Below are 11,175 nucleotides of genomic sequence, written 5' to 3'. Positions count from 1 at the left end.
GACATAGTTTTAGCGGGAAAACGACAGGACAAACGACAGGTGAGTGGATATTTTAGGATTTCTGTGATGTTTTGTGCTATTATTTGCTTCAAGTTGCACAAATCCAGTAATGTTTGACAAAATATCAAATGTCTTTATCTGTCCAAATGCTGCAGGATCTTTTATCTTTACTTTTGTCTTTTTAGTGGATGTATGAAGTCAGTTCTCCATGATCCACTAACCACAAACTCAAAGTTGAATGTTTTGATTATAAGGTTCATCTTTACACTTTCTTTAATGTTCTGAGTTTAGTGTAAAATAAGAGACGCCAGTTGTTAATACATAAACTTTTTTATTCTGTTAAAGCTTAATCATTACGACTGTGAAAGAGGGGAAAAACATTTTTGGTTTCACTTAAAAAAACAAAACTCAAGCTATATATAGAAGACAAACCATTCACTATTCAAGTTAATGTCCTTTCGTGAAGATTATTTCATCCTTTAATGCATACAAGTCTTATGTACAAAAATTATACACAATAGTGCTTCAACACAAGGTTTTAAATGTCAAGTAACAAAGAGGTGAAGGTAAAATCAGTTTAGTGAAGTGCAAATTACCCTGCTGAAAAATAACAACTATTCCAGGTCAAACTCATTATCTGTACAGCATTGACATCTACTATTTATGTCACAATAACAGAGGCAGTTAATAGAGTTTAACCCAGAATACTCATTTAAACCAGTCTGAACCTGTAGGTGGCCAATGTTGGTCTATAAGCTGGTTATATTGCAAGTAAGCCAACTTGACCAGTGGAGTCATGATGGGTGACCAACCAAAACCGAACGAAAATATCCAAAACATGTCTCACACTAAAAACCAGCAATTAAATTGGTAATTTAAGCTGGTCACCAGCTAAACTGGTTTGTTTCAGTGCTCTGAGGTAACATCGAGTCTCTTTTCCATCTTCTGTGCCGCTACCTCTTCTGTCCTCTCTGAGCCTGTTTCAGTAACGTGTCGAAGTCAAACGACTCGCATCGGCTCCTGGACGCGTGATCGACGTCCCGGTTGGAATCTAAACCACAGAACAAGACAGAAATGAGGCAGAACCTAAACTTTATTATTGTTATGGTGCATCAGAATCTCATCCTAACTAACCTCTGTTTAGGGCTGAATGTTTTAGGGGGAAAAATCTAATTTTTCTGATAAAAATTGTGATTACGATTTAAAAAATTCAGGTTTGCTGTGCTTGTATATCAATATGGCTATAAAATAATAATAACAACAACAATAATAATAATTATTATTATTATTATTTAAAAAACTAAATAAAGAATATTACTATTGTAATATTTTACTGTAAAATAAAAAAACAAGTATTTATGAAAAATAATATAATAATAATACAGCTGTACAATGGCAATACTAATATTTATGGCTGTCTCAATTTTGATTTTTCTGATAAAAATTGTGATTATAATTTATAATGCGATGTAAAAAAAAAAAAAAAATCCCAGATTCGCTGTGCTTGTTTGTAGGGCTGCACAATTTGGACAAAATTTTGTGATTGTATATCAATATGGCTATAAATAATAATAATAATAATAATAATAATAATAATATCAACAACAACAATAATTATTAAATAAAAACAAAAAAATTTACTATTGTAATATTTCACTGTAAAATAAAAAAACGAGTATTTGCGACAAATAATATAATAATAATACAACTGTAAAATGAATATACTAATATTAATGGTCTTAATTTCTTCATTTTCACTCCGAAACATGCAGCATTTGCACAATTTGGGGGGAAAAAATCTAATTGCGATTTTTCTGATAAAAATTGCGATTATCATTGAAAATGCGATGTAAAAAAAATTCCAGGTTCGCTGTGCTTGTTTGTAGGGCTGCACAATTTGGACAAAATTTTGTGATTATCTATCATTATGTCTATTATTTTAGGTATTTTTATTACTACTACTACATAAAAACAAATATTACTAATAAAAACAAAATAAGAAATATTACTATTGTAATATTTTACTGTAAAAAAAATAAAAATATTAAAAAAATTATTTAGAAAGATAATATTAATACAACTGTACACTAATATTTATGGCTCTTAATTTCTTTATTTTCACTCCACAGAAATGTGCGATTGCAATTGTTTTTATTTCAGTTAATCGTACAGCCCTGATTCTGGGCTCGACTTGAAAGACGATGTAAAAATGTATTTCTGCTCATATCAGCGAGAAATCATTCATCAGACCAACCTAAATCTGCATAGTTGGATTTACAGAACTGTCGTCTGCCGCCAAAGCAAATGTCAAAGGGAAGCTCGTCTGGGCGCCTCAGTTTACTTCCGTTCTCAATGGCAGCGTAAGCGTCGTCTCGGTTGTAATACGTGACGAAGCCGTAGTTGTCTCTAGAAGGAGAGAACAGAAACGCAGAGAAAATATATCAGCTTACAGAACAGAAGCCGAAGCGATACTGAAGCTCAAACACTTCTCATGATACGAGTTTGTAAATCTCACCCGTGACTCCTGAGATGGACTGTACAATCCTCAACCTTCCCGAACAACGAGAATCGATCTTTGAGGTCAGAAGGTGACATGCTTCTGCGGATTCCTCCCACATACACCACCCTGCGCTCCTCCTGAGGATCAAACCCGGTCATCAGACACAATCTCATCTCATCGCTTTGATGAGAGACAATCGTTTGGACACTTACGATAGCTTTCTGCTGGCGGAGTTTACGAGCCTCTTCACGACGCCGGTTCAGCTCCTTCTGCCTGCGACTGAGAAAGACGACCGATTTAGACTCAATCCTACACAAGAAGAGTCACACTTTTCTGTCGTGTTCACACTGACCTCTTCCATGTGCAGCGAGACTCGCTCCAGTCCGGCTCAGGCGAGCGCGAACCAGAACGAGAGCGACATAAAGATCTGGATCGTGATCTGGTTTGTGATCTGGATCGTGATCTGGAGCAGCGGCGTCCACGCTTGCGAGGAGGAGAACGAGAAGACGAGCGTGAACTGGAGCGGGACGAGGAACTGCTTCCTGAATGCCTGGACCTGTAGCTAAAAATCATAATTAACATAAACAGATTTAATAGCCTGTTTTCATTACGAGATGTTATATAAGTATATGTGCTGGTAAATAATATAAATTATTAACCATCAATCTTGTGTTTATTAAGTGAAAATCATGATTATTTTAACAACATTTTTAGTAGCACCAGCTTTCATGTACCTTTTTCTGAGTGGCGAACGAGACCTGGAGCGAGATGACGATGATGAAGATGAAGAACAAGAGGAACAAGACGACCTTGAACTGGAGTTGGAGCGGCGGTATCGTCTATCATAACCCCGCCTCTTCACCCTTCCACGGTCCAGTGGGCTCGGAGAGCGGGAGGGAAAGCGCAAGGACCGCCCCCTCAGAGACTCCGCCTGCTCGAACACGCCCATCCTGCAGGGCGAGCTGTCAGGAGACAGCAACACTGAATCGGACAGACGCGGCGTCTCGGACAACGTCCTGTAATCGCAATGACCCGAACGCGTGTTCATGTGCGCAAAAGACGTCTTACTGCCCAGAATCCCGCAGTAGTCATGGTCCAGGAAAGCTTGAGCAGGATTCAACACAGAAGTGAAGGTGGGAAGTGAAGGTTTTGAATGAGTTTTGCTGGGCGGCAGTGGGCGAGGTTCGATAATCTGAATGGTTTTGCTGGACGGCGGCTTGATGGATTCATGTTTTATCCCTTTGACCGGCACCAGGGGTCTCCAGATCTGATGTGGAGGTGTGGCGGGTGGAGTCAGTCCTGGAGAGGATGAAATAATCATGTCAAATGACACGAATGTTGCCAACTGCTATGGAAACTAGCTAAAGCCTGCTCAAAAATCATCATGCTCATTAGCATATTCATGTTGTATCTGCATTCTTCCTAATGAATGTGATTATAATTGTGCGGCCATTATCTTCTCCACTCCTCAAATACATAAAACATTAGCCTTTATATATATAGTGCTTCTTGTGTAAAGAAAACACTGTAGTTATTCAGAAAACCAGTTCTTTATTCACAATTGCACTGCAAACAAGCAGAGACGCACGAAAATGTGTACAGCAGAGTCTGACTGACAGTTTGAGGAGCCAATGGAGTTACGAGGTTCAGTCACAAGCTCTGTTTAATACTTTTCATTGGTTAAATATTTGCAAAACCCACAGACAGACGTAAAGGGTGACTGATAGTAATGATTTATGAAAAATAAAAGTGAGAAAAGTTTTCCGCCCAACCGCGACAATATAAATTTTAACCTGTTGATTTAAACTGGTTACCTGCGTGTAGATCAGACCACTAACTTTGAGATGAACTCTGACCTGCAGTGCTGCTGAGGTCCGTCAGCCGGCGATCCTGATGCTCATCCGGGGAAACTTCTGGAAGCATCTGCCCTTCAGAAGCTGCAGAGAAACAACACAATTTGACTGAGGAATCCACATTGACCGGTAGGAGCTACAGATATTAACTGTCGTTAGTTGCTATAATAATTTCCTGTGACGTCCGGCCAAGATTTAAATTCCTTCGATTGCTTCCACGGCAACCCTGAACATACAAACATCATTCATTCCACGTTCATGAGCTGTTGTACAAAAGCTATTACACCATTAAAGAACTCAGTGAGAGTTTAATCACAACTTTAATGATTCTGCTTTAATAACACTGGGACCGTGTCCGTCTCTGGCTGCATTAAATCTGTGACAATATTGTCTTCTGTGCCGAAGAGACAAACATTCAGATGGGAAAATCAGTTCAGTCTGAAAGCAAAAGTCAACTTTAACCTTTTATGGAAGGAACATGATTCAGAGCTGATAAAGCACACGGGTCTTATCTGAGCTGATGCTGTCTGTTCAATTACACATAATCATAAACAAACATGCATTTTCATATACCTTGAGTCTCAAACTGCTCCAAAAGGCTGGTCAGATCCGCGGCTTCAATTCCTGCAAAACAAACACATGAAACACTTTCAAAAAGTGTTATTTTTGTATGACTGATATAGTATTATAGTTTTTATTAACATTTTTAATAGGGTTTTGTTTTCATATTTTCCATTTTCATTTTAAGTGTTTTTGTCTTTTTTCTATTTAGTTGTCTATTTAATTTCTAGTTTTTAAGTATTTTAAATTAATTTTCTGTTTTTATATTTTCCGTTTTCATTTTAATTTTAGTTTTAATAATTTTGTGTATTTTTGTCATCTTAGTTTTTTTTTTATTTTCTATTTAGTTTCTAGATGATTGTTTTTAAAGTTTTTATATATATATATATATTTATATTTTCCATTTTCATTTGAATTTTAGTTCAAGTTTTAGTCCTTTTGTGTTTGTCATTTTAATAAGCTTTTTTTCTATTTAGTTTCTATTACTTAATAAATTTTATAAATGATTTTTATATTTTCAATTTTAATTTTAGTTTGTTTTAGTAATTTTATTGTGTTGTCATTTTTATTTTTAAAATTATTGTCTATTTAGAATCTATTATAAATTTTTATAATTATAGTTTATAAATGTTTTAAAAAATTTTTTTTATATTTTTCATTTTAATTTTAGTTCATTTTAGTAATTGTTTTATGTATTTGTCATTTTAACTTGTTTGTTTTTTATTTTTTCTATTTAGTTTTTATTGTCTTTAGTTTCTATTATAGTTTTAAATTAAGTTTGTTTTAGTAATTTTGTTGTTATTGTCATTTTGTCTTTTTAGTGTCAAATTAGATTGTATTATAGTTTTTATAAATATTTTAAATTAATTTGTTTTTATACTTTGTTTTCATTTTAAATTTAAAGTTTTAGTAACATTTGTTGTGTTTTTGCCATTTTTATTAGATTTTGTTATTTTTAAATTTAATTTTTATGAATTTTTATTTCAGTTTTATTTTTAATTTTAGTACATCAAGTTAAACTAAATAAAAATGGGAAATGTTACCTTGGCAACTAATCGAAATAAAATACGTTTTTTTTTCAGGTAATATTTATTTGAAGCACAAAAATGGTTTTTTTTTTTTTTTTTTTATAATTTTAGTTTTAGTTAACGATAATAACCCTGCTTTCAGGTATGTGAATGAATGATCCATCACAGTCTTTAAACATCACTAGACGATCTGCTCACCGATCTCTCCACATGTGGTCTGGTCCTGCTGTCCTCCGCTGTGTTTTTCTGTGACGGTCGTGGGCATCAGTACAGACGGACGACTCCTTTGATCCAAAGGTTCTGCTCCGGCTCTCGCTGGTGAACCTGGAGCTGAAGTTTCAGGTTTGATGACCACAGGCACGACCTCAGTGAGCCGAACCTCTTCACAAGAAACACAAACATCTGGTTTTGAGTCTGAATTCAGCAGTTCTGGTGAGTCTGTTATCGCCGGTTGGGTTTGGGTCGAGTTTATCGCAGATGATGGCACGGCACTGCTCTCCGTCTTATGTGTGGGTTTCAAGGGCACTAAAACCGGGTTTGGAGGATCAATGCAAAGATCTGCAGACGTTCTGACCGCATGACCAGAGGGACGTGTGATTTCTTCTGGCTGGGATGCAGATATCTTCACCTTAACAGCTGGTGCTTTTACTTTCACACCAGAATTTGTGTTTAGATTCAGCTTTGGTGCGAGTTTAAACAAGTCCGGCAGGATGGGCGGAAGCTCCCTGGGAAGGTCGGGAAGAGAAGGCCATTTCGTTCGAAAGTCCATCCGTCTCTCTTCAGGAGGTTGTTTCTTCTGTCTGAGGAGACGGTACTGCTGCAGACTGAGGGATTTGGGCTTTTGAGGGGAAGTGATGTCATTTTTAGAGGATGTGGATTCAGAGTCGTCTGGCAAATCTGAATCAGACTCATCGTCAGGTGGAATCTCGTGAACGGAGACTAAATTCACCGCAAAGGTCACCGTTTTCTTCATCCGTCCTGCATCACTGGTTTTGACCAAAGCGCTGCGCTGAGGTGTCATCTTAACATTTTTGTCTAAAGATGAGATATTCTGTGCATATGGTTCGTCTTTATCTTCTTCGGATATGGACATCAGAGATGAGCCGCTTTCTGCTTTTGGATTCAAGTCTAATCCTTGTCCTGATTGGCCCAGAAAGTTCTCTTCCTGTTCCTCGTAACCCTCTACATCAACAAACTCCTCCTCTTCCTCTGCAGACACATGGACCTCAGCGCTCCGGCTCTCTTTCTCCAGATCGGTCCTGATGCAGTACGGATGCATGTGTCTCACTAAATCTGCAAGTAATTCATGTCCGTCTTGTAGGAATATCAGGTCGGATTCAATGCGGAAGCTTCTCACAGAGCGGCTCTTGGTCTCTCTCGGGTTCTTCTCATCATCAGCTCGCTGTGAAATCTCACTCTGGGTCCCCAAATGGCGACGGGGTCTCAACTGTCTGTCTGATATTACCACCTCCTGATGAAGAAAACCACACAAAACACTGAGATAAAAATCAGTTTTACCGATTAATCGGCACCTAAAGCTGCTTCTTTAGCTGAGAGATTTGAAATTATGTAAAAGTGACGCAGAGATGGTGTTTTTATTGCTCAACAGGTGAGTAAGGTGTTTTATTGAACAGATTAACTGTCGTATGTAGTTCACTGTAAAGCATTATGTAGTGAAGGCTCATTTCATTATGGTTGTTGTAGATGTTCTGGAACTTATTTTAAGGAAATGCCGTGTCTATTAATGGATAAAGCTACAGCCTTTCCATCTAAACTGATTGCTTATATCTCTTAAGCCTAGTAGTGAATGTTTTATGAGCAGTAGAATAATCATATTCATCCGCACAGAGCCGAAGCACAACCAAAACAATGTTCTTCTGCAAAATGCATGCAGTTTTGTTTTTAACCACTAGACGGTCAAAAGTTACATAGTGTACCTTTTGTTGTTAAATTGTTAAATTTTCGTTTTCATTCATATAACTGATTTTAAAATCTATTGGCCAATTATTCAGTCTTCGGACAAATTTATCTGCGAAAATCCAGTATCGGTTGTCCTCTAGATACAACACGACCGAACAGAAGTTGCACCAACAAAACAAACAGCGGTTTGATTTACACAAATATATAGGCTAGTTTCTCTTTCAACAGTTTCATATGGTGTGACTCATCGGTTGGGTGTGACGCTGTGGAGACGGGAACTTGCCCAGTGAGTAACTGTACATGAATAACAGGATAAAGCAAAGGAAACTTACTTTTCTTGACCTTGAGGCTGGTGATTGTGAGATTTTGGGGCATTGAAGAGCTGCTGCTCGATCCGGCGACGACTGGGTCGAATGCAGAATATTTCTGAGCTGTGAGGAGAAAAAGTGTGACTAAGTAAAGTAAATAAACGCTTTTACACATACCGAGACACAAAACAAAGACTAGGTAGACTAACCGTGAGGTCTAGACCCTTCTGAGCCTGAAAAAATCTCTGCGTCTGGCAGCACGTCAAACGGCGATAACGTCTCGACGTCCACGCTGTCCAAAATCTCGGTCAGCGCAGACAGAAGCGACGCCTCGCTTTCCACACTGTCAGTCGGCCTCTTTTCCTGAAACATGGATAAGATCGAAGGATCCAGGCTTCCATGGAGAGCATCAGAGATCCTTCCAACATCCAGATCAAAGACGGAAATGTCATGTTTTCCAAATTCAACCTGTGGATAAAACAAAACACACAAAACAATGTTGGATAGGATTACGAGGATTCAAACACAGGCCATAAACTCTGGGCTCTAGTGAAGTCAAAGCTGTAAAATCATTACAACTTATCCGTGACTTTCCTGTAATCACATAAAAATTGTGTAAGACAAAGTCGTTCCTATTAGTTCAAATGTATTTTCCTATCAAATCACACATGTGCTATTAATAAGATTATTGTGAGCAGTGTTTGCCCTGTAAATAATTTAAATTATGTTTGGCCAAAAATAATAAAAAATTGAATCTTGATCACAGAGAATGAACAGAATTCAGTCAGACAGGTGTGTGTGAGGTGAGACACGTCAGCGTTATTTGAACTGGACACTCAGATAACACCGAGCACTATCTGACAGAGGAGAGAAGTTTCACTTAATAATCCATTCATTCATTTAAAGATGAGCACTAATAGAATAAGATCGTGCAAAAGTATAAAAAAAAAAATCGTTTGATTTCATTCATTTAATGGCCTTTCATACGGATTGAGTACAGAATCGATCAAACACAGTGATATTCCCCACCTTTATGAGCTTTAAAAAAATTAATTTTATTTTCGACAGCTTATATTTGAATACCATGTTTCAACCTTAATATACACATGCCGGTGTATGATCATTTAAACAGTTGGAAATCAAAAACTGTTGTTTAAAAACTTTATTCAGACACTTGAATAACTAATTAAACCGCATTTGAGCCGTTAACAAGATTTCAATAGCGCATTTCTCGAGATTTATAACTTCACATCCGCCTCTAACACGCGCTGACGTCCACGTGTTCACATGCTGAGTATCATTTCTACACATGCTCGTCATCACAACATATTCATACAAACATCTGCATAGACACAACAGAAGCAGATATAAAACCTGAGCGTCCTGGTGCGCTTGTGCTGCTGTATTGTCCGTGAAATCACACTTTAAATCCTTCAGTTTTACGCCATGCGGCGCCGCCATTTTGTTTCAGAGAGAAGAGTTGCACACGAGGCGCCGGGTGAGTCACGTGACGCGGAGGTTCCCGGGAAAATGACAGCTCGAATGCGTTTCAACGGTCTTTGCTGTAGTTACTAGGCAACAACTCACATCGCCTCATGATTTTACATTTACCGTTTGTTGTGAAGAGTTCTTACGGTATTATACATTACTAATATTTTACACATTTGGTTTGATTTTTGTTATTAGGATGACGATATACAGTGGCATCTAGTGGTCTATTTTGTCAGGTAGGGCAGATCAGCGCCTTACCAACATTTATTATTAATTTTCTGTCAAGTCTGGTAGTTTTCATGTTATTAATTGGGATCAAATAATGGATTATTTAAAGTCTAAAGTTAATTTCTTCACTCCGCATTTCAATAATATAATTGTTCACGTAACCATTTGAATGAATATGTCTTATTTTCCAGTAAAGTTTAGGTTAATATGAAAGACCATTTGTTCCACATAAGAAAAACATACTTTTGCAAATCATAATGACATAAAAAGTAGAAGTTATGACATAAGAAGTCATATTTATGAGATGAAAAGCCGAAATTATGACTTAAAACATCATAATTATGACATAGTACAAAATATTACATAGGGCCTACTAAATCGAAATTATGATACGTTAAAAAGTCATTATTATGAAGTCATAATTTAGGCTTTTATCTCATAATTTCAACATTTTATTTTCATAATTATAACTTTGTTGTAATTATATCTTAGTATGTCAGAATTTGATTTTTTTTTTTATGTCGTAATTATGACAAAAAGTAAAAAATTACATACTAAATCGAAAATTAATAAAATTCATTATTATGACAAAGTCATAATTTAGGCTTTTATCTCATAATTTTAACATTTTATTTTCATAATTATGTTGTAATTATATCTTAGTATGTCAGAATTTGATTTTTTTTAATGTCGTAATTATGACAAAAAGTAAAAAATGACGTACTAAGTCGAAAATTAATAAAATTCATTATTATGACAAAGTCATAATTTCGGCTTTTTATCTCATAATTTCAACATTTTATTTTCATAATTATAACTTGTGATAATCACGACTTTTTATGTCAGAATTTTTTGTGTCGTAATTACTAAGTTAAAACTTAGTACTAAGTCGAAGTTAAAAGGTCATGATTGTGACATAAGTTGAAATTGACACAAAGTCATAATTTAGGCTTTTATCTCATAATTTCAACATTTTATTTTCATAAATATAACTTTGTCATAATTATATCTTAGTATGTCAGAATTAGATTTTTTTTTTTATGTTGGAAATATGACAAAAAGTAAAAAATTACATACTAAGTCGAAAATGAATAAAATTCCTTATTATGACAAAGTCATAATTTCAGCTTTTTACCTCATAATTTCAACATTTTATTTTCATAATTATAACTTTGTCATAATTATGACTTAGTATGTCGTGTTAGTATTGGCCGTAACATGAAAATAATTGTAATTTGAATATCAGGGATCTAGTTAATGAGCTTGTGATGTCATAACCTTCACAA

The 11,175-nt window shown here is 36.0% G+C and overlaps 1 protein-coding gene across 1 annotated transcript; it reads right to left on the bottom strand.

Moving 5' to 3' along the window:
• Nucleotides 1-311: 311 nt before the first annotated feature.
• Nucleotides 312-9,867, bottom strand: si:dkey-93h22.8 (uncharacterized protein LOC449943 homolog). The gene is made up of 12 exons (XM_051913236.1): nucleotides 9,545-9,867; nucleotides 8,391-8,638; nucleotides 8,195-8,303; nucleotides 6,141-7,413; nucleotides 4,927-4,977; nucleotides 4,357-4,437; nucleotides 3,235-3,799; nucleotides 2,853-3,062; nucleotides 2,713-2,779; nucleotides 2,516-2,637; nucleotides 2,255-2,406; nucleotides 312-1,051 (listed from the first exon to the last, which is right to left on the bottom strand). The coding sequence occupies exons 1-12, from the start codon at nucleotides 9,629-9,631 to the stop codon at nucleotides 954-956; spliced, it is 3,063 nt and encodes a 1,020-aa protein (XP_051769196.1). The 5' UTR covers nucleotides 9,632-9,867; the 3' UTR covers nucleotides 312-953.
• Between the last annotated feature and the right edge of the window lie 1,308 nt (nucleotides 9,868-11,175).

Source organism: Ctenopharyngodon idella, chromosome 11 (genome assembly GCF_019924925.1).
Source record: "Ctenopharyngodon idella isolate HZGC_01 chromosome 11, HZGC01, whole genome shotgun sequence".
NCBI lineage: Eukaryota > Metazoa > Chordata > Actinopteri > Cypriniformes > Xenocyprididae > Ctenopharyngodon > Ctenopharyngodon idella.
Note: the sequence above shows the minus strand (reverse complement) of the source record. Positions and strands in the feature narration are given on the sequence as shown.

Coding starts and splice junctions, on each gene's coding strand:
- si:dkey-93h22.8 (XM_051913236.1), bottom strand. CDS start 9,631: ATGGCGGCGCCGCATGGCGTAAAACTGAAGGATTTAAAGTGTGATTTC. Junction 7,414..8,194: donor CAGCCTCAAGGTCAAGAAAA/GTAAGTTTCCTT, acceptor TTTCTTCATCAG/GAGGTGGTAATATCAGACAG. Junction 4,978..6,140: donor GACCACATGTGGAGAGATCG/GTGAGCAGATCG, acceptor TTTGTTTTGCAG/GAATTGAAGCCGCGGATCTG.